The sequence below is a fragment of the Stigmatopora nigra genome, chromosome 18 (assembly GCF_051989575.1).
Source record: "Stigmatopora nigra isolate UIUO_SnigA chromosome 18, RoL_Snig_1.1, whole genome shotgun sequence".
Lineage (NCBI taxonomy): Eukaryota > Metazoa > Chordata > Actinopteri > Syngnathiformes > Syngnathidae > Stigmatopora > Stigmatopora nigra.
In genome coordinates this window covers 5,174,684-5,197,730 of record NC_135525.1, presented here as the reverse complement: position 1 = coordinate 5,197,730, position 23,047 = coordinate 5,174,684, and the positions used below count along the sequence as shown (strand labels likewise).

General features: G+C 36.5%; 4 protein-coding genes across 4 annotated transcripts; 3 read left to right on the top strand and 1 right to left on the bottom strand.

Moving 5' to 3' along the window:
* The first annotated feature begins 535 nt into the window (after positions 1-535).
* mto1 (mitochondrial tRNA translation optimization 1) lies at positions 536-5,976 on the top strand. The gene is given in 13 exon segments (XM_077739711.1): positions 536-685; positions 1,035-1,251; positions 1,319-1,518; positions 1,584-1,701; positions 2,213-2,511; positions 2,831-2,943; positions 3,029-3,219; positions 3,436-3,566; positions 4,109-4,313; positions 4,371-4,542; positions 4,624-4,733; positions 5,367-5,524; positions 5,599-5,976. Coding segments are annotated over 12 exon segments (1,995 nt in total). The 5' UTR covers positions 536-685; positions 1,035-1,061; the 3' UTR covers positions 5,707-5,976.
* Positions 5,278-14,251, bottom strand: LOC144212079 (tectonic-3-like). Its single transcript, XM_077739708.1, has 14 exons — positions 13,800-14,251; positions 13,443-13,557; positions 12,292-12,389; positions 12,109-12,218; positions 11,913-12,021; positions 11,314-11,426; positions 11,195-11,233; positions 11,043-11,117; positions 10,344-10,463; positions 10,180-10,278; positions 7,924-8,027; positions 7,666-7,813; positions 6,850-6,984; positions 5,278-6,752 (listed from the first exon to the last, which is right to left on the bottom strand). Exons 1-14 carry the CDS (start codon positions 14,131-14,133, stop codon positions 6,657-6,659), a joined length of 1,695 nt encoding a protein of 564 aa, XP_077595834.1. The 5' UTR covers positions 14,134-14,251; the 3' UTR covers positions 5,278-6,656.
* LOC144212080 (C-X-C chemokine receptor type 1-like) lies at positions 8,407-9,819 on the top strand. Its single transcript, XM_077739709.1, has 2 exons — positions 8,407-8,535; positions 8,624-9,819. The coding sequence occupies exon 2, from the start codon at positions 8,626-8,628 to the stop codon at positions 9,691-9,693; it is 1,068 nt and encodes a 355-aa protein (XP_077595835.1). The 5' UTR covers positions 8,407-8,535; positions 8,624-8,625; the 3' UTR covers positions 9,694-9,819.
* Positions 14,252-15,564: 1,313 nt separating the features above from the next.
* On the top strand, positions 15,565-19,396 carry sult1st6 (sulfotransferase family 1, cytosolic sulfotransferase 6). Its single transcript, XM_077739710.1, has 7 exons — positions 15,565-15,825; positions 15,892-16,020; positions 17,341-17,438; positions 17,916-18,042; positions 18,537-18,631; positions 18,718-18,898; positions 19,228-19,396. Exons 1-7 carry the CDS (start codon positions 15,639-15,641, stop codon positions 19,338-19,340), a joined length of 930 nt encoding a protein of 309 aa, XP_077595836.1. The 5' UTR covers positions 15,565-15,638; the 3' UTR covers positions 19,341-19,396.
* Positions 19,397-23,047: the final 3,651 nt, after the last annotated feature.

The following is a 23,047-nucleotide window of genomic DNA, read 5'->3' as shown; positions in this document are numbered from 1 at the left end:
AAGTAGGGATGGGACTTTGCGCACCAATGTTTAATTTGAAAAAAAAATGGCACTCATTAAACCCATTGGCTTCCATTGACAGGTCTAAACGTCCAATTTATTTTGACCTGGAGACCTGACAATATTGTACTATTCACATTCCTCAAAAGTTAAATAGTATTTAAAAAAAGAAAAAAAACTATAATGTATTTCTATTTTTGTTCATTTTAGTTGAAAAATATTAGGGTATAAGTGACAAGAAGTTATAAATACTAACAATGTACAAAATACATTGTACATAGAAAATTATATATAATATACACGTTTTAAAATCAGATTATTCCATTTTAATACTTTACAAAGGCTCTAATTAATTGTTTAAACCGTCCAGAACCAATTATAAAGACAATGTAAAATTATAAAGTCAAGTGCAGCTTTGCACAGGTATGTTATGTAACTTATTGATTTCTGTAAATCAAGAAAGTACCAAACGCAATATTTGCGTGCGCGTCTTTATTCCATGCGTTACGACTGTAAGCAAAGCAAGAGTGCCACACGTAACATGTCCCCCACACAACGTGTCCACCACACACAACATGTCTGCCTCCACGGTTAAGATTTCCGAGTGTCAGTCCATGTTACCTAAAGGACTTGATGTCGGATTTTTGGAATCCTGATTCAAGACACGACGTTTGTATTTTGTTCTGTAAGTACTACAAGTTAGTCATTTTAAGATCGTTATAACTGTCGTCTTTAAATTAATTCATACTTGCTTGTATACAGAGCGATGGGAAATTAATTTACTACAATGTAGTTGTGTGTTGATACTACACATTAGTTGACATTAGGTCCAGTTTGTATGTACACATAACCAAATGCGTTATTTTACTCTTACAACAAAAAAAGAAGAAAAACATGAGTTAAAATAAATAACAAAACAAAAAAAACATGCACATTGTCTAAACATGACTTAATAATGTAGTATTGTCAAAGTACTCACCTATCAGTGCTGCTTTTAAGTGTGTTTTGTTGTTTTTGTTGCTGCTTCTGTTAAGGAGGTTTTGCCTTGACTCACATCATCCATGTTGACAAAAAAGTTTCCCCCGTTGGAGCGCTTCATCTTGCTGGTATCCCGACGTGCCAGTCATCTTGCCCAACAGCAGTATGATGTCATCGTGGTGGGCGGGGGTCACGCAGGTACCGAGGCAGCATCGGCGGCATCCCGAGTGGGAGCCCGGACATTATTGGTCACGCAGAAAGTCCACACCATTGGTAAAAAACAAGATTGTAGTAAGTGTTGGGTTACAAAAGTACCAGTTTCCTATCACCTTTGTTTCAGGGGCCTTGTCTTGCAACCCTTCTCTGGGAGGAATCGGGAAGGGTCACCTGGTGAAGGAGATCGATGCTCTGGATGGTGTGTGCGGTCGAGCGGGAGACTGGGCCGGGATCCATTTTTCCATCTTGAATCGCAGTAAGGGTCCAGCTGTGTGGGGGCCCAGGGCCCAGCTGGACCGACAACAATACCGGCAATTCATTCAGGTGGAGCTGAAAAATCTGTCAAAACAGATAATATTGAACATTTCAAGAGTGTTTTCTGCCTGCAGTCCGAGTTGCAGTCCACTCCACGTCTGACGGTGCGAGAAGGATCTGTGGAGGAGCTTCTTGTCACAGAACCAAACCCGCAAAATCCCGGATGTCATCGAGTCACTGGGATACGATTGGGTAGGTTGGTGGTTCTTAGCAAAACAATTCTCCAGAAAGATGTAGAAACTCCGCCTTCTGTAGAATTCACCTATAGTTGGAGTATACATTGTATCTTTAATTTTACTGCTGTCAAATCTAAGTCCCTGGGTCCAGATTTAGCCCACCACAGTAATCCCTCAAATATCGCATTTTCACGTATTAACTACTTCTCGATTTTTTTTCTCCACGATTATTTATTTAAATAAAAATAAAAATGTGAAAATCCACGCTGAAACTTGTAAGTGGAAGCCACTCTTGTTAAAACTAAAAACAATAAGTTATAATAGGGGTGATCGTAATTTGCGATTTTTCGATTATTGGGGCTGTCTTTTGAGGGATTACTGTAAAAAAATTCTTTGCTTTAAAGTATACACTGTGCACTGACGTCATGTTTCCATTTAAAATGATACTGCTAGATCAATTAAAAAGCATCAAAAGTGACAGTCAACGAGATTAAAGAGTTCCCAATTTGTTTTTGTCTTCACCACAGAAGGCGAAGACCTCCCCATCTCAGCCCAATCTGTAGTTCTCACCACTGGGACCTTTCTATCCGGTTCTCTCTTCGTGGGTCAGAACAGCTCGCCAGGTGGGCGTATTGGAGATGCCCCGTCCGGTTCCGGAATGTCCCGCACGTTGAGGGAGCGCCTGGGGCTTAAGATTGGTCGACTGCGGACTGGTACCCCTCCCAGAATTGTAAAGGCTTCGGTGGATTTTGATCAAGCGAGACTGCATCTAGCTGATAGTTGTCCAACTCCCTTCAGCTTCCTCAATAGCCGTGTTCGTTGCAAGGTACCTTATGTTCAGACAAGAAGATACAGTCGTACCTCTACTTACAAAATGAATTGGTTCCACAACTTTTTCATAACTTGAAAATTCCGTAAGTGGAGCAGTACTTTATATGAAAATTCTCTAATTCGTCCTCACACAACTACCAACTAAACCCTTTAAAATTGGTCAAAGTATTAAAATTTTGTATAAAAATTTACTTAGGTTGACTTTGATTTTACAGGAGGTTTAAAATTTATAACATTTTGGTAGAATAAAAAGTATAGTTCATGTGAACTAAGTCAATAGTCTGATGTTTTGATGTCTATTGCTATTTAAACAGGCCGAAGAGCAACTGCCGTGCCATTTGACTTTTACTACGCCGGGTGTGGATCAGGTGGTGAAGGAAAGTCTTCATCTCAACTCTCACATACAACAGGACACCAAGGGTCCCAGGTACTCCCACAATAGTGGAAATGCTCATATTTATTTTGGTAATCCCTCCCTAAACCCTATATAAACATTCCTCATTGACATTCAGGTACTGCCCCTCAATCGAATCGCGAGTACTTCGCTTTCCAGGCCGCCAACATCAAGTATGGCTAGAGCCCGAGGGGTTGACCTCTGACCTGGTGTACCCCCAAGGTCTGTCTATGACGATGCCACCGGAGACGCAATTGCGCCTGATTAGAGAAATCCCAGCTTTGCACAGAGCTGAAATCCACACGCCTGGTACGTAGGAGATGAATTTAAAATGTTTTTATTGTTTATTTTTTAATTAAAAAAAACATTGTTCAAAAGTACCTATACTGTTAACTTTATCTGTCATGGACTATCATAATAGTTATTGTCTGATTTGATCATTGATATTGTTTCGTTGTCAATTAATAATGGCAAGCTCAACTGAAAAATAATAATTCGCTTATTGACTGATATATTTTTTGCTAGGCTATGGTGTACAGTACGACTTTGTGTGCCCTACACAGCTAAGCCCTGCCCTGCAGGTGAAAAGCACCCAGGGTCTTTTTCTCGCCGGGCAGATTAACGGGACCACCGGGTATGAGGAGGCTGCTGCTCAGGTAACTTCACTTTATAAAGATGAAATCCACTGGTTTAACCCTTGATGCCTGATTTTAATTTAACAATAAAAATCAAATAGCATTGTGAGAAGAAAAGTACTGGAATATAATATATAATGACTACATTGAAAAATTAACAACAAATCCTAACTTAAATTACTGACAAATATATAAAATAAACTCTAAAAATTACTTTCAAAAATTAAAGACCTTTTTTGGAAAATCTAAAACAATAGAATTTATCAATAAAGTTCTGCCTTTGAATTTATTATATTTTTCATTACTTTTTAATTCTCTTCATTTGAATTTTGAAATCTCCATATAATTCAAGGATTTTCTATTTAATTGATTTTTTTTCCTCAGTTTCATTTTTAACATTTTTTTGAACCAGTATTATATTTTATGGACCCCACTCCTTTATTAAAATTGGTTAACTCTTTGGCTGCCATTGGTTGCAATAGATCTCCAGTAAATATACATTGAGGAATTAAAGGGGGTCAAACCCAGTACCAAAGATGTGATTTTACATCTTGTCTTGCCAGGGTCTGTGGGCAGGGGTCAATGCAGCCCGAATGGCGCTTTCAATGCCACCGGCCATGCTGTCACGGACCGAGAGTTACATCGGAGTTTTGATCGATGATCTAGTGACCCGAGGTGTAACGGAACCTTACCGGATGTTCACCAGTAGGGCTGAATTCCGTACGTCTCTGAGGCCAGACAACGCCGATTTACGGCTGACCCTGAAAGGTAAGTGATGTGAATTTAGAAATATGAAAGTTCCACTTCATACCTGTCTTTTTTTAGGGTTCGAGGAAGTCGGTTGCGTGTCCTCACAGCGCTACCATCAAACGGCAAGAGTGCGAGATATTCTTCAAGAGGCGCTCGCAGCTCTTCGGGAAGTTTCTTTGTCAGCCACAAGTTGGCGACGTCAACTTCCTTCCGTCCACATTAGTGAGACTAAACCCGGTCATCAGACGTGAGTGCCACTCTGGGATAAACAAGTGAGAATCTTGTGAAATTGTTAGTCAATTTTAAGGCAATTTGGTGTGTTTTTTAGTGGTTTGGAGGTGCTGCAACTCAACGACGTGACCTTTGAAATGTTGACCTCCATATTTCCAGAGCGCCTTTCACAGTATCTGGAATTTTCACAAAGGTTGAAGATAGAAGGTAGTGTAGAAGTACTGTAGTTTTACTGTTGGATAGGGATCAAACTGGGGTACAAAAGTACATTTTGTGCATTGAACTCATGTTTGAATTTTTTTTTATCAAATTGGCCAATACTGTGTTTTTGGGGGCGAAATTGTCAATTGAAAAAGTCAATGTTTTTAAATATTTCAAAACATAGAATACTAACAAGTTTAACTAAAAATGTTTACTTGGGTTCCTTTTATATTTTTATCACAAAACACAAATAAAAAAGGAAAAATTGCCAATAAAAGGCAAATATTGACCAAAAAAATTGAAAGATTAAAGATGACAGAAATGAGAATATTTTATGTTTTTAAATAACATAAAACATTTTAAAATAGAAAAAACTTAAGAACAATGAATACAAAATAAAGAATATTTACCCTATTTTATATTTTGATAAAAAATAATAAAAAAAAACGGACAAAACACCATTTTTGGTCAATAAACAATGACTATCAAAATAAATGCCAATTCATTTGAGTTGGCAGACATAAAAAGTAAATTATAACTGCAACATGACTAGCAATAAAAAGACTTGACACTCCTTTACTATTGTTTAAATTTGTCCCAAATTACAATAACGTTTTTCATTGGATGTCCCCCTTGTAGCGGTATACAGACCTCACTGCATCCTCCAGCAGAAGGAGATTGAAAGAATTAAAAAAGAGGAGAGCATGTCTCTCCCAGAGGACTTGGACTATATGTCTCTACCGGTGTCTCTCTCGCAAGAAGTCCGGGAGATTTTGAACAGAGTTCGTCCCACCACGGTGAGTTGCTTGATGGAGAAAAGCCCACCATTTTTGACTATCATTCATTAAAAAAAGATCATTGTGTTCCTTAGTTGGGCGCTGCGACACGATGACAAGGGATAACTCCAGCGGCCATTGTCCATCTTCTCAACTACGTTCGCCCGCCGAGCAAAAAAGAGAAAAGAATGCAAAGGATCTAACCTGACCCAAATGCACAAATACAAGTGTATAAGTAATGTTTCAATAAAAAAGACAAAACAGAACCTTCAATAGTAGCTATCTGGCTTCCTAGTTTAAATGAATTGGACGCCTTGTGTTATCAATGTAAAAAAAAAAAAAAGGTCAAGTAATCCAATGTATGAATGTCTCATTTGTAAATCATGCAATCAACTTGCATGTTTCTCACAAAAATCACATTTATAAATAAATAAATTAAAATTAAAGCAAAACTGAAGTTATTTTATTTCAGATTACATTGTTTTTTCTTCTGGGGAGGGGTTAATATGTATATAATAGTATATATATATGTATATTATGCAATATTGTTCAATAACCAGGGTTTGCAATGACTGCAATATCTTACATTGTGAGATATTTTAGAGTTTACCTTGCCTGGACGTGACTTTTTATATTTTTATATTACTTATTTATGTTTTTACTGGGGAAAACGCACTTTGTGGAGTAGTACCACCAATTGCGTTAAACACAGCTGTGTATAATGACAATATAGGCTTTTGATTTGATTTAAATATATACGTATAATGATTTTTTTAAAATTTAAACTAAATAAAAAAGAAATAAGAAAACCAATAGCATTTGATTCATAGGCGTCTATACCTTGAATGTAGTGATCCTTAGCTCAATTTTGAGTTTTTAATGAACTAATAGCAGAAATATAGTTGCGATGTTATTGGTGCCTGTGTTGCCTTTAGAGGGCAGCTTTAAGCTTGTAATGGCATACCTACACTGTTGTTTTTATTCCTGCCTTAGATTCAGTGTTCTAAGCGTTAACAAACCAAAGTGACTGAATGGTTATTGTAAAATAAGTTAAATTTTTGAGCAAGTCTGGTTCTCATCTATCTCCACCAACAATGCTAAGCCTATTAGAAAGTGACCTTACAGCACTTAAAGTTGAGCTCGAGTCTTCAAGTCAAGGTGATCCAAACTGCATAGCCGGTTTAGGGTATTTCGTCATGTCAGCGAAAACCACTTGCGAGGTGAGGGTGAGGGCTGATGGCAAAGGGCACTAAAAGACACAAAATAATTTATATTTTGGAATCATTTTGGTTTTAGTGACCCTCTAATGTTGCAATACCGATAATTCCGCCAGTTTAGCGACTTACCTGAAACAATTGACAGCGGTATTGGTATTTAACTCCTAGGATGTAACTCTGGGGAAGATCCAGGAGTCCCATGTAAGCCCACAAGACTTGCACAGTTAGCACATATGGGAGGTTGCAGCCTGTGTCGCATGTTTCCTAAAAACAAGATTCCAATACTGTCAGTCATTGGTGTTAAAGTTATGTTTAATCCTTTTTTTTATAAACCCCCCCCCCCCCCCCCCAAAATATATATATATATATATATATATATATATATATATATATATATATATATATATATATATATATATATATATATATATATATATATATATATATATATATATATATATATATATATATATATATATATATATATATATATATATATATATATATTATGAATTTTACAAAAGGTTGAGAAAAAAATATGAATATTTACCATTTTTTGTTTATTTACAATAATAAGAAATGGTAAATAGTCTCTAATCTAATCTAATTTTTGTAATCATAGATTTCTCATTGAGAACTATAGATGAAAAAAATAAGTTATCAAGGTGACATTATTTATCATATTTTCTTGCATATTAGCCGCCTCCACATATAGCCACATGCTTAAAATTGCCTAAAATCGGTGAATATTTACAAATTTTCTGGTATAAGACGCCCCCTGAGTAACAATTTTCACCTATTCTTGATTTACAAATATGGTGTATATGCGAGAAAATATGGTACTTTTTCAAGGTGCACAAAATTACATTGTGGACCAGATTTAGCTCCCAGGGAATCAAATCTTTTTGGTTAATTGTGTGGGTTAATGTGAGTGGTGATGGCTACCTCATCATGAACGCGACACTCCTGCTTGAGAACTCGGGTCCAGTCGGGCTGGGAGCCCCAACTCATGGCAATCAGTTCAGGAATAGCAGCTCCCTCCAGGATGCTGCTGATTCGGGAACGCAACTCACTGCAGTTGTTGGAATTGGAACTTGGAACAGAAAAATACAGTTAAGGCATTAAAAAGTGAATATGATGGCATTTTCCGTTCTGCTTATCCTAACAAGGGTCAGTGGGTGTTATTTATTTTTTTGGGCTTACCTAAACCTGCAGCCTGTATGTGCATTTTGCAAGAATGGGACATTCACTCGTGTGGTTGGGTCTGGGGAGCACTTGCCATCTTGGGGCATTCCCATGACGGTTATCTGGCACAATGTTAAGGAACTGCCATTAAACTACAGAATAAAACTGATAAAATTGTAAATATCACTTTAGCAACACAAATTGTATAATAGTTCAATATTTTTCAATGATAAGGGCCATATCTGGTTTACATTAATCGCGATATTCGAGGGATTACTGTATATAAAGGCAGTCATAAAACAAGTTGGGACAACATTTTAAATCAGTTAGTTAAAAAAAACTTTTTAAACTAAGAAAACAAGAGTAATCTGAAGCATGAATATACATAAATTGTTGTTGTTTGGTTTTATCAAGATTGACGCTCACAAATTGCATTTTTGCATCACAGTCGCCATGGAAATACTTAACAGGTGTCGCGGATGTGCTGCTCAACAGGAAGCAGGCGGGCCCTTGTAGAGGAAATTGTTGTAATAGGAAATTGGGAAAGGTGGACATTGTGCGCATCACTGTACTGGGTCAATATGCGGAGTTAGTTGGTTGTCGGTCAGAAGGCAACTTGCCTATAAGTAGGTGAGTTTTGTATTTTGCCACTTTTTGGTCCTTTGCACTCTAATCAACTTGTCACAGCATCCACCAATGGACTTTTCCTTTCCTACAGCGATGTCCATCATCATTTCCTTCGATTTTGGAGACTACGCTGACGTGTTCAACAATTCGTTCGACGGCAAGAACGAGTCACCATTCGTAGCAGACCCCGACACATTATCGTGCGAGGCGCGCCCGGCGCTGGGCCCGGTAAGCGCGGCGATACTGTCTGTGCTCTTGGCCGCCATTTTCTTGCTGGCCGTGCCTGGCAATCTGTTAGTGGCTCTGGTGATGGCGCATGGCCGGCGTACATTGACGCCATCTGATGTCTACCTCTTCAACTTGACGGTGGCGGACGGCTTGTTGGCGCTGACCGTCCCCTTCTCGGCCACGGCGCTCACCCACGGATGGATTTTCGGCGACGGCGCCTGCAAAGCGCTCAGCCTTATCTTCGAAGCCAACGTATACGCCGGCATTCTCTTCCTGGCCTGCATTAGCGTGGACCGCTACCTGGCTATCGTGCACGCCGACCGGCCACGTAGGAGTTGCAGCCGACTAGTCTGCGGCGCCGTGTGGGCACTGGGTGGCGCCCTGGCGCTGCCGGCGCTCTTCAACGATGCCGTGAGGCCCGATCACGACTCGGAGAGGACGGCCTGCGTGGAGACCTTCGACCTGGGAAGCGCCGCCGCTTGGCGCTTGGCTACACGCGGCCTACGACATCTTCTGGGATTCGCACTGCCGCTAGCTATCATGTTGGTGTGCTACGGCACCACGGCGGCACGCCTACTGCGCACGCGGGGATTCCGTAAGCACCGCGCTATGCGGGTCATCGCGGCCGTGGTGACGGCATTCTTCTTATGTTGGACGCCGTACCACCTGGCCACGGTGGCCGACACGCTCCTGAGGGCCGAGTTGATCCCCTTCGACTGCGCGGCGCGCCACTCGGTCGGCGCGGCGCTGACGTTCAGCAACGGGCTGGCGCTGCTGCACTGCGGCGTCAACCCGTTGCTTTACGCCTTTGTGGGAGAGAAGTTCCGCAACAACGCCAAAGCGCTACTTTGTGGAAAGGCACGAGGGGAGAGGGGCTCCATGTTCAGCAGGTCTACATCGCAGACTTCCGAGGGGCGTGGCGCTGTGGCTTGAAACCAAAATGTCTCCATTAATTGAAAAAACGAAACAAAAAAAAAAAAAATAAAATTTCAAAAACCAATGACTCCAAAATCATTGCAGAAGAAGCAGACACCAAAAATAAAATACCAATTCCGAAACTATTCGTTACAAATGTTAGCCTCTCATTACCTATTTGGATACAAGGCTATTGGCCAATTCATATACTGTAGTGATTTCACAGTTGTTGTTTTTTCATAATATCCAATATTTCTTTTCTTTCTCTTAAAACTTAATTGCAGTTTACCAATGTATAACCTGAAGAAGTGACCTAGTATTGAAGCCAACTCAACAAGTGGCCTGAAATGATACCAATGCTCCAAAATCAATAGCAAGTGACCTGGAGTTGAAGCTAAATCCACCAGTAGCCCAAAAAAATGAACCAGCCTTGACCCAAGAATGCCCCAAAATCAACAGTAAATAAAGACAGTACTAAATATTTCATAGCAGGCTTAAGGATACAGGTTTGACTTCCCCACTGAATTGACCGAGAACACTTGAGCCCATTGGAAGTCCAGTTGAGGGAATGGTTGGTAGTGGACTTGGTCGAGGATTTCCAAGCTAAAGAAGAAGTGACAATATCATCATTCCTTCTCGTGTTAAAAAAACTGCAATGCTGTCAATACCTTGAATTGGATGGAGTGCTCCTGCTGCATCATTTGGTTCTTGGTCACATTCGCCAAAATGACATCGACCGTCACACTTACCAGCTTTCCTCTGTCTGTGAAAACGATGACAAACTCCACCTGGAAAATAAGTGAACATGAGCTTTACCAGCCAGTACCCATACCAAATAAAAACAAAATTAGGCAATGCCAATGTCTAAAGTCAATTTTATAAGACGATATACTTTTTTTCCCCTCAGTGCTGAGTCCTAGAAGCAAGATTGTTTTTTGTCTATGAGTTTCAGTGCGGATTTTTTAAAAATTAATAAATAACAGCTGAAAAAAATTGCAAAGAAGTGAAGTCGTGATAAGACTGTACTGCCTTTCATAACCAAAATGCCTAAGTGTACCATGCCAGCCTCAAATATTGATTTATGGGATTAGAAATTGGCTGAATATTTTTTTTATTAATTCAGTATCACCATTGTTTTTTAAAATCCCACATCGTTCTATCCCTATTAAAGTGTTGTATTTTCTGTACTATAATGCGCACCGGATTATAAGGCGGACTTTCAATGAATGGCCAATCTGAAAATTTGTTCATGTTAACAAATATTAGTGGATCAGGTAAAGATGCCTATAAATGTATAGACTAATTACCAGTCTTGAAAAAAAATAGCTAGCAAGGAGAATTTAATTTATCTTGAAAATAAAACTCACCTTTTTTGCCACATTAAAACATGTGTCATTTAGTTCACTTGGTGCAGGCCAATCAGAAAGTGGAGTGATTGGAATCTGAAAAAAATGTTCGAAACCATTTTGGATTATTAATTTTATTCATTTTGAGTAATCTGAGGAAAGCTTTTTCTCACCAATAGATCAGAAATATTTTCTTGAGCAGGTTTTGGAATCTGAAATGACATGTGTCTTTTAACAGGAGATACGTATATAATTTTTGGGAGGGGAGCAAATCTCAAGTAGATAGGCTTACTTCAATCAAATACATGTCCGAATAGTAAGAGAGCGCATTGAGATTTGGGTCTTTGGTACACGACTCAGGGGTTACAACTCGAGTACAAGACAGTGACTTGGACCTTAAGAAGCCTGGAAAAGAAAGAAAAATTATTACACATACACACACACAAAAACATATCTTAAGACTGAATTTACCTGTTTTTTGTTTTTTTTTAACTATGGATGAACTATTAAACAAATTAAACAAACATTTATTGTCTTTCCTGGACTAAAAGTCAGACTTTTTATGCAATTATGAATACGTATGTTATTTTTCTCTCTGGCCACTGAAAGCCTCTTATGTGGTTTTCTTTAGGCTACAGTTTTCCCCAAAAATGGTAAATGTTACATTAACTGCGGCCTATTTAGCTTGATTTTACTTTAAAGTATTGTTTTTCTTGGTTTCTGACAAAAGTTTGCATATTTCTATTTTATTCCCTAAAATGCCTTTTTTGGAAGATGCGACTTATACTCCGTCCGGTACGACTACGGTTTTTCTCAAAGCAAAAACATTGAAATAGCTGATCAATAAGCTTTTATTTGTTGACTTTTTACTATTACTTCAAATCAACTTACGAGCAGGGTTGCGATTAAGACAGACCGCACTGGCCACTCCCGGGGATGGTTGACGGAGAAGACCTCGCACAGAGGTTGTGTTGAAGTACGTCTGGATGACATCATCAACCTAGGAATTGATATAAGTCAGACAAATGACCTAAAAAAAATCTATACGTCCATTAGAATATCAGTACATTATGAGTGATTCTTTTACCCTATAAAAATGTCTGCTGTGGCCGATGCTTATCGGTTGTGGTGGTGAGAAGTGGTAAGAGTCGCCTAAAATTGGAAGCTGAAGTGGAACCGTGGGGGCCGTGAAATTAACTGGAAGGAAAAAGACGAAAAAGTCAATCTTGTCATAAGCCAATTACATATTGAATTTGACATTCTCACTCACCTGGAATTTCAATGCAATACCAAGATTCAGACACAGTGATTAAAGACGGTTCCACATTGGCGACGAAAATCAGGTATTTCTCGAAGCACACTTCTGACCTGCAAGAAAAAAAAAAAAAATTCAGTGTAGTTTTGGTCCTTTACATGCATTGGTGACATGTTCCATGTTACTAATGTTCCCTCAATACAATACTAGATCAAAAGCCATGATGGCTATCAATTATGGAAACTGCCAGAAAAACAAAACACTTGTAGCCCTTCCCAAGATGGCTTCTGATTACAAACAGCTGCAAATAGGACAACAATATACATTAAAGCAGTGATTTTCAAACTTTTTTGGCCACCGCCCCCTTCACCGCCGGGCCAAAATGCCAACGCCCCCCTCTTTACCCCTTTCCAACGAACGAAGCTTAAATAAATAGAAGACAGGCGCCTCAGATATTATTCGCTAATTTCGTTTCTTTTAATAGACCAATGCGCAGTTCACCTCGAATCATAAAAATTGATAGCTGATGCATTAAGCCGGTCGCTGTGCGCATACGTCTGTGGTTAAGCGTTGCCGGCGCGCTATTGTGTGCTCCTCTGCGGCTGACTGGATGGTGGTGGTTTCCCCAGTCGCCTGCATCGACGATAAACTCGCGACAATTTGTGATATACGGTATATGCGCGCTGCTCGTGAGCGCTCGAGCAGACAACGTTTCTTGTTTCAATAAAGCTTGTTTTTTGTCGACTTTTTATTACAGACAATCAATTTTTCCGGTCTTTCTACAAACACCAACGTCACATTTTACTGTAATTGCTCCATCGCCCCCTTCACTATTTCAACGCCCCCCATTCGCCTGTTTATTCGTCAGCGCCCCCCTGAAAGTTCACACCGCCCCCCGGGGGGCGGTACCGCCCACTTTGAAAACCACTGCATTAAAGGAAGAAAAAAAATGTATGGTGGAAGAGTCAATTCCTGTTATGTCTGTTTTTAAGGAGCTATGAGGAGGGCTCAATTCATTACCAAAATATAATTGGTCATTAATGGTTAAAATATGTTTGCATTATTTTTACTGGTCTAAAATTGTGTCAGCATCAGAGTATTGGCTAAACATTTTGGAGAAAAAAAAATGGGTCAGAGGTCAAAAGGTCAGCATCAGGAGGTCTTACTTGGCTTTCTGGTGACATCCCGTAAAAACAGTTCTCAGGTCAGTTATATTGCAGTCGACATTGTCGCAACAGCAGCCAATGTCACAGAAATTCGGAGTTAAATCGCAGAAACATTCTGGAAAAAGAACATATGAAACTTGATTCAAATGACTTATTTAATGATTATTTATGTCTATTTGTTGTTGTATTTGTGCACTTTGTCATGAAGCTTAAAATCTCATTCATTACACTTATATATAATGACAATAAAAGCATTAAATAGTGCCATAAATCTGCTGGGATAGACTCCGGCACCCCCTGTGACCCTAGTGAGCATTAAGGGGTTCTGAAAATGAATGAATTATATTAGTTAATTACCTTCAGGAATGCTAACAACTGGACTTGCGGGTTCCTTCAATTGTGGGACAGTATCAGTGCTGGATGTTTCTCCGTCTTGTTGATTAGTCCCAGTATTGACAACGTTCTCAACGGTGGACAGAGTTGAGTGAGGAAGGGAGTCCACTTCGTCATTGAGCCCCGGAGAAGGGGTCGGGACTGGAAGTTGTTCATTTTGTTGAACAATACCAGCTTTGGAAGTCTGCTTGACCGCTAATACAGTGCCAGTATTTACGACGTCAGCACTTGCTTTTGGCGGTAGCGCCAAAAAACTAAGATAAAAGACGGCGAAGGCAAGACGTAAACAGTTGTACATGTCCTCATTCGTTAACCATGGTAGTTTAAAGGCAGCTTGAGTTATGTTTCTCTTACTTTTCAACGTCACGGCGGAGGCAATTGAGGGAACTTCTAAGTTGTGTTTCGAGCTAGCTAAACATGCTACGGGGTGGCGTTTGTAAAAGCTTCTCGTTGCCAAGGAAGTTGAATGATAACTTCCGGTTTGGAAAAATGTCGTTAAACAAGTAAGAAAAAGGAAATTGCATTTTTTATATTACTGACAGTTGTGTAAAAAATACTAAATACTATAACGACTTAACTTTTTGCAAAACACTAAAGATATTTTCATTTTTTGTTTTGCTTGTAATCTATATTTTCCAACTTGTCCTTTTTCAAATATATCTCAACCCACTATGATTTAGATTTAGAATTTCACTGTAATGCACATGTAAACACTGTATTGTGAAAAAATGCTGAAGCAGTAATTAAAGATCATTTTGTTGTTTTTTTAAATTTATTTTGTCATTTTTTGGACACTTCCAAACTACACCAGTAGGTTAATATAACCAAAGTTTGTCTCTACATTTGGGTTCAAGGTAACTACATATTGAATAAAGAGATTTTGTATGATAAAATTCATAATAGGAAATAGACGAAGGGTTTGATTAGATTTTTTTGGTAATGGGCTAAAAGGTCACATATGTCAGAAAACTCCAATTTACAAGGTAGGTTATATAATGAGAAGAGAAAAGGTCAAAGGTCATAAAGGTCATGAAAACAACAATGCTTTGAGTCTGGCTGCTGAGTCTGATTTCTCACAGTACTCCTCTACTTTTTTCCACGTCGTCTGACTTATGTAACAAAAGAAACTATCTCATCTAGTTTGAGTGGAAGGGTTAGGCCAAATTCATATGCCTTTCATAACACAGAAACACATTCAAAGCTCCTGAGTTTGCTTTCATAACAATGTTGTCTTAACCATGAACAGGATGTCCAGGAATGCCGATTCCAAACAATTACCACCGACAAAACAACACTAAACAGCACATTAACACTCTTTCATACACAAAACAACCAATCCGGTGTAAAATGTCTTAACTTGCCTCCAATTCCAAAGTAAGAGTGATATCCCTGTGAACCCAGATTGGATCTGGATTAAACAATTGAGTTAGTACCCACACATTTCTTTGTTTTCCTGTAATTCTAATGCAATGGCGTTGTTGTCCGTTCCTCAAGTTACACAAAATCTGCTGGGAAAAAAAGTATCAGGAAGAAGAAATGTACAGTCCAGAAGAGGGTTTCTTTTCATTCTATTTCCAGGAACACATTCACTTTTGGGACAGCCCACTGCGAGGCTTTGTGTTTTTTGGACTCATGTTCTCTGGAGCTCGTAGAGGCAAAGTCCAGATGTTAGTAGACGGGCCGAGGAGTGGCAACAATTCAGGAATCGCTTTTGCATTCTATTAAGACGAGACCTCATTTTGACAGAAGACTTTTGACAGACGTTTTTTGCTGTGTTAAGTACATTCTTTTTCAACTCCAACCATGTCGGATGATAAAGAGTTGTCCTACGGAGAGGCTATTCAGGAAGCCAGCAGCTCCATCTCCCGCTTCCCTGTCATCAACGTTAAAGGAGTTCCTCTCATGGATTTGATCGCTAACAACTTTGACGACATCTCAGCTTTTTGTCCCGATTCCTCGGATCTCCTCATCGCCACTTACCCGAAAGCGGGTGCGATAAATGCCGGTTTTCGCCAAGATGTCATTGACGTTGTTCTTGTACTTTTTGGGGTTAAAGGGACGACATGGACTCAGGAGATAGTTGACCTGCTTCTTCACAATGGTGATGCCGAGGCATGCAGACGGGCCCCCACGCCGGTCCGAAGTCCTTTCCTAGAGATTTGCAGCCCACCGCCCATCCCATCAGGTGTGCACGATTTGTAGTTAGTGATGTTGCGATGCAAATTTTAAGTTAAACTAAATTTTGATGATTTTATGACGTGGGTGAGCCACTTAAGTTGAATATGAGCATTGACTTCTCTGTTTCTCGCTAAAATGATTTTAATAACATTTCTGTAAAAGATCCAAGACCATATAATACAAATCTGACATTGTTAACAGCTTTATTTTTGGAAAATTAAAAATAACATAAGGGAATATTTACATTTCCTATTTGTTTTTAATTAAAAATGATAGTAAAATGAATAAAAACAATGTGAAATTTAAAAAAAAATGCATTTATAATATGTGCTTCTGAAACAGTCTCTCAAATGCCATCATTTAAAAAAAAACTCCCTCCTATCCTAGCAACAAATTTGCAATGCTGTTCCAATGCCAATTGGCATTAGGAAGGGTAAGGATTTGTTTACAAAAACAAAAGAGCCCAAATTGCCACATTTTGATAGTCTTCTATCAATTCAAAGTGTTTAAATGACTCACATATGTATCAACAATACATATATGTACATACAATTCATACATCTTTTACTCTCCTATCCTCATTTTTGTTATAGACCAGCTGATTCCATCCATAGACCATATAGACACTCCATATTATCTCTTTTAAGAAGGGTTTACTTTGTTGTGTAGTTGTGGCTTAATCGCACCCACCACTGACAATAGCACAGCAGCGAACTGGCAACCAAGTCAAGACTGGAGCTTTCCCACGACCCTGTCCAGGATCTGCATTGCTGGATAAATACTGATCTGCACCACGTCTAGGTATTTGTTACCCTTGAGCAAGGATGACAAACTCATATTTGACGTCACAGATGACTACAGATACAAACTTATGTATACATTCATTCATTCATTCTCTCAACCGCATACCCTCACAAGGGTCACGGGGGGTGCTGGAGTCTATCCCAGCTAGACACCCAGTGCCGACCTGTAAGACCAACACACAAAATATTAAAGATTCTGGAACAGATTTTCTTATTCAAATGTAAAATATGCTTCTATTTAGGAAAAATTCCACATACAAAACCATTTCTGGACATGAATTTTGTAAGTAGAGGCACCACTTTATTATCTTACTCATAAAAAAATTGTTTAGATTTTATTTTAGCGAGAAGCACAAGGTCAGTGCTCATGATTTACTTTCACAACGCGCATAAAATGACGCCGAATGCCAAATAATGAAGGAGAAGGAGAAAAACAACTGATGACAAATGCTCATTCTTGATAAGAAAGTGTTTTTTTTTTTGTGACTTATAAATCCTGGAATTGTATTTCTTCTCACTGTCAGGTCTTGACCTCCTGAAAAAAATGGCTCCCCCAAGAATAATTAAAACACATCTGCCGTTTCAGCTAGTTCCGACTGGCTTTTGGGAAAAAAAGTGCAAAGTAAGTTGCCAAGTAGTGACGAGCGTTTTGTGACATTATTGCCAAAACAATTGAAAAGTTTGGCAATTTTTTTGCCGACTTTCTACATTAATGGGATTTCATTTTGCCTTAAAATCTATATAAAGCAGTTTTAAAATCCTACAATCACAAGATTTTTACATACCTATTGTTTTGGTTCCTTTGTTATTGTTACCTTTGGTTGTTAGTAAAATGTTTGAATCAAAAAAAACAGAATAGGATACTTTCTTCTATAAGAATAATTCACCCAGCAGAAAAAAATAATGTATATATCAGCAGTATTCAGACTTGAGCAATTTAATTTTTACGATAAAACATTGACATTTCCTGGGAAAAAAAGTGCTGGTCATCGATATCATGAAATAGACTCGCCCATATCATGATAAATATTTCCATATTGCACAAAACTTGTAAAAACTAACCAAATGACTTCTCATTAAACATATTACTTTTGTACAGGCGATTTATGTAGCACGCAATGCTAAGGACAACATGGTGAGCTACTACTACTTTGACCGTATGAATCTGACCCAACCAGAGCCTGGACCTTGGGAGGGCTATATCCATAAATTCATGCGTGGAGAATGTAAGTGGGCAAGTATCCTAAATACAATACTCAAAATAGAAGAAAAAGTAGAACTTATTTGCTAGTAATAAAGATACAAATCAACCTTCTACTAATGTCACAATACTACAATATTAAACTGTATAGTACTACCGTATTTTCTCTGAATCAATGGTACGGCTTATATGCGCACAAGACTTTCTAAACAATTTTTCACCAGTAGATATAAGCAGAGTAACATTTACTATTTGCTGGTTATTTTCAGTTTTGCAGTAAGAAAACAATCTTTACTTTATGAATTATTTCCTTATGATATTTGATAGATCTGGAAATACAACTTCAGGGGGCGGCTTATATGCGAGTAAATATGGTACCAAGTAAAACTGATAAAGAGCAGCCCATACCATTTTTGAAAAGGAATAAATAAAAATCATGATTTGCTTTTCAATTCAATGGAAAATGTTGTGTAAAATATGTAAATCCAAAAATATTATGGATGATTTCCAACCCATCAGTGTCATGGGGCTCCTGGTACGATCATGTGAAAGGTTACTGGGAAGAACGAGAAAAAAGAAACATACTTTATCTCTTCTACGAAGACATGAAAGAGGTAAAGATTTATAATAGTGAACACCAATTACAATATGTAGTACAATATCATGATAATATCATATCAATTCACCAATTTCCATGCAGAACCCTAAACGTGAAGTGGAACGCATCATGAGGTACCTGGATTTGTCACTCTCCGATGACGTCATCAGACGCATTGTAGAGCTGACAACCTTCAAGAACATGAAGGAGAACCCAATGGCCAATTATACTTTCATTCCCATGGTTGTTTTCGACCAGAATATCTCCAATTTCATGAGAAAAGGTCAGTGATGTCCTCAAGTTGGAAAACAGCGACTTTTTGTGGTCATAGGAGGTACTGCTTTTTGCACAAAACCCAGTACCTGAAATTAAATTGTACATTAGTCATTAGCAAATAGAAAATAAAATAGTTCCTGTTTGCTTCAGCTTTGGTCAAAAATGAATAATGGTGTGGTTAAATATGGGCATTAAAACTGATTGAAATTATTAACAAAAAAAGAACTGCAATGTACGTATTAAACAAAGTATTATTCCAAAGAATACACATTTTTTTCTCTCCAGATCTATGTTGTCATAAAGTAACACATTTTTTTCCATTTTTGTTCTCAAAAGGAGAAGTTGGAGATTGGAAAAATCACTTCACTCCCCAGCAGTCAGCAGAATTTGATGAAGACTATGAGAAAAAAATGAAACATGCCAACATACCTTTCAGAACAGAGCTTTAACAGACCAGTTATACTCTACTTTGACACTCATTAAAATTGCAATATATAACCTCTAAGATGATTACATGTAGTTTGTGGCAAGGGATCCTAGCTAAAGATCCAACAAGGAAATAAGACAGACATGTAAATGAAAATGATGTACGTATGTGTGTGTATATATATATATATATATATATATATATATATATATATATATATATATATATATATATATATATATATATATATATATATATATATATATATATATATATATATATATATATATATATATATATATATATATATATATATATATATATATATATATATATATATATATATATATATATATATATATATATATATATATATATATATATATATATATATATATATATATATATATATATATATATATATATATATATATATATATATATATATATATATATATATATATATATATATATATATATATATATATATGTATATATATATATATATATATATATATATATATATATATATATATATATATATATATATATATATATATATATATATATATATATATATATATATATATATATATATATATATATATATATATATATATATATATATATATATATATATATATATATATATATATATATATATATATATATATATATATATATATATATATATATATATATATATATATATATACATATATATATATATACATACATATATATATATATATATATATATATATATATATATATATATATATATATATATATATATATATATATATATATATATATATATATATATATATATATATATATATATATATATATATATATATATATATATATATATATATATATATATATATATATATATATATATATATATATATATATATATATATATATATATATATATATATATATATATATATATATGCATGTATATATATGTATGTATATATATATATATATATATATATATATATATATATATATATATATATATATATATATATATATATATATATATATATATATATATATATATATATATATATATATATATATATATATATATATATATATATATATATATATATATATATATATATATATATATATATATATATATATATATATATATATATATATATATATATATATATATATATATATATATATACCTGTATACATGAATACATACACATATATATAAACAAAAACAGGAAAACAGTTATTTAATTCTTTTAACATAGCATTCAACTTGTAGTTTTTTAACTAAAAACTAAAAGGAAAATAATAAATCTTAATTAATTTAGTTTTTTCTTTTAATAAAAAGAAAGCAGAAATCCCTTGATTTTTACATTTTTGTTCTAATTTAAACATCTTCAAACTGAAAAACCACAACAAAAGTCTTACTGATGATGATGTACATTAAAACATATGTTTAAATTCAAGTAACATAATCCACACACATAACTGACCCACATAATCTGAGGTTATTTAACCATTAATATAATCTTTTGTAGCAACACTACATTAATCACCACTTGAGTTTCTTCTGGATGACTCTATTTCAGTTCTATCTGTAATTTTCCATCCCATCCACTGACAGCATCTCTCCCTAAACCAATATAATTTCCCAATGTTACCCAAATAGAGCACGGGCATGATGGCAGACCCCAACGTTGAAGTCAGAGCAATAGGAACCCCAATAACACATAAAAATTTCCGCCTATCGGCCATAAAGCCCAATCCAAATAGAAAAAACACCGTCGGCGGGAGGTACGATATAACCACCATGACTAAACTATTGGTAACAATATGAATGGCTTTCTTCTTCTGTGGGTGAACGCCTTTGCGACCTTTGACCGACGCCACCAACGCTCTCAAGATTAAACCGTCGAAAATACAGATGAGCACCATGGCGATGATGTAGTAAATGGTGGAAAAATATGTTAAGTACAACCACGGGTATTGGAAGTAAAACCCAGCCGTGATTAAGATCACCGTCCAGACGGCGGCGACCCCGAGCGCCCTGGGGGTCACGCTTTTCATCCTCCGGTAAAACATGGGATGAACCACGGCCACGTAGAAATCCAAACAGATGCACGCCATTATGAGCGGTCGTCCGCACAGGTTCAGAGCGTACAGTGCGTCGCTCAAAGATATAATCAAACTTATGTTGAATTTAAACACACCGGCGATGGCCATTGGTAGAGAAAATAAGAAGATGGCGTCCATGATGGAGAGGTTGAGGATAAAAAGATTAGTGGAAGTGACCGGAAGATGGCAACACTGGCGGGAAATCCCACGACGCAGCAAATCATGGAACAAATACCCCAGATGTAAAGCCCGGTTTCCATGCCGACGCATACATCAATAAGTGACATGTGTCCCCAAGATGTGAAGACAGATGAATTGTTGGCCATCCTCAACGAAGCAAAAATGCCGAAAGTGTTTCTGCTCGTTTATATTTGCTTTACTTCGGCGCAGCTGATGTTTAATAATAACAATGTGCAAATTCTTGGCTGGTTTGCCGAGGGAAAGCACGTATTTATGGAAAGGAAGGAGGTGTTTAGAATGACATGAGTGGCTTCATTTCAATCTGATTTGAAAGTTTTAACACAAGCGGTTAGAGTTGAGCTGAAGAGCAGACCACATTTATTGTACTGTATGTGTATACATATATACACACACACACACATATATATATATATATATATATATATATATATATATATATATATATATATATATATATATATATATATATATATATATATATATATATATATATATATATATATATATATACATACAAATATATACACACATACAAATATATACACACATATATATACACACATATATACACACATACATATATATATATATATATATCTATATATATATATACTTTTCTGTATTATCAAGAATTTTCTGTTGGTGAATATTAGATTTTTTCAATTTATTTCTTCAATCAATGCAAGAAACATCAGTCAATATTCTCTGTTTTTTTACAGTTTTTATTTTACCTGACCTTTTTTTCAAAATATGTGAAAATACCCCTTTGTATAAATTTAAATGTAATTTCAATAAATATACGAGAATAAGCGGTTGGTAAACTGAATGAAAAAAACAATCAATGTCCATTTTTTTTAAATGATTACATCATAATTTATATATTTTTAAAAAAATCACCCAAAAAGACAGTAAATATTCCCTGACATCTGTACAACAAACAATAAATAACAGAAATAATCAGTGGTTATTTAACCACTAAAAATAATCATCCTTCCAATGCATTAATCACTTCCATTTTTCATTTCATTTCTATCTGAAATTCTCCATTCCTGTCACTTCCAACATCTCAGCCTTAGCCAATCAAATTTCCCAATATTCCCTAAATAGAGCAAAGGCATAATGGTGGACCCCAACGTCGAAGTCAGCGACACCGGAATTCCAACAGTGCATATAAAATGCTTCATATCGGAGAACAAAAAAAGTCCAAATGTAAACATAAGCGTCGGCGGTAGGTAAGAAATAGCCACCATCACCAAACTATTGGTAAGTATCTGAATGGCTTTCTTCTTCTGCGGGTGGACGCCTTTACCGCCGTTCGCCGGCGCCACCAACGCTCGCAAGATGAAGGCGTCGCAGATTCCGATGACCACCATTCCGACGATGTAGTACACGATGGAG

What these genes read in the sequence shown, in the direction of transcription:
- LOC144212080 (XM_077739709.1), top strand. Translation starts at nt 8,626, where the DNA reads ATGTCCATCATCATTTCCTTCGATTTTGGAGACTACGCTGACGTGTTC.
- sult1st6 (XM_077739710.1), top strand. Translation starts at nt 15,639, where the DNA reads ATGTCGGATGATAAAGAGTTGTCCTACGGAGAGGCTATTCAGGAAGCC. An exon ending in CCCACCGCCCATCCCATCAG is followed by an intron (nt 16,021 to 17,340) that starts GTGTGCACGATT and finishes TCTCACTGTCAG; the next exon opens with GTCTTGACCTCCTGAAAAAA. An exon ending in TTTGGGAAAAAAAGTGCAAA is followed by an intron (nt 17,439 to 17,915) that starts GTAAGTTGCCAA and finishes ACTTTTGTACAG; the next exon opens with GCGATTTATGTAGCACGCAA.
- LOC144212079 (XM_077739708.1), bottom strand. Translation starts at nt 14,133, where the DNA reads ATGTACAACTGTTTACGTCTTGCCTTCGCCGTCTTTTATCTTAGTTTT. An exon ending in ACAGCAGACATTTTTATAGG is followed by an intron (nt 12,022 to 12,108) that starts GTAAAAGAATCA and finishes ATCAATTCCTAG; the next exon opens with GTTGATGATGTCATCCAGAC. An exon ending in AGTGTCGCGTTCATGATGAG is followed by an intron (nt 6,985 to 7,665) that starts GTAGCCATCACC and finishes TCTTGTTTTTAG; the next exon opens with GAAACATGCGACACAGGCTG.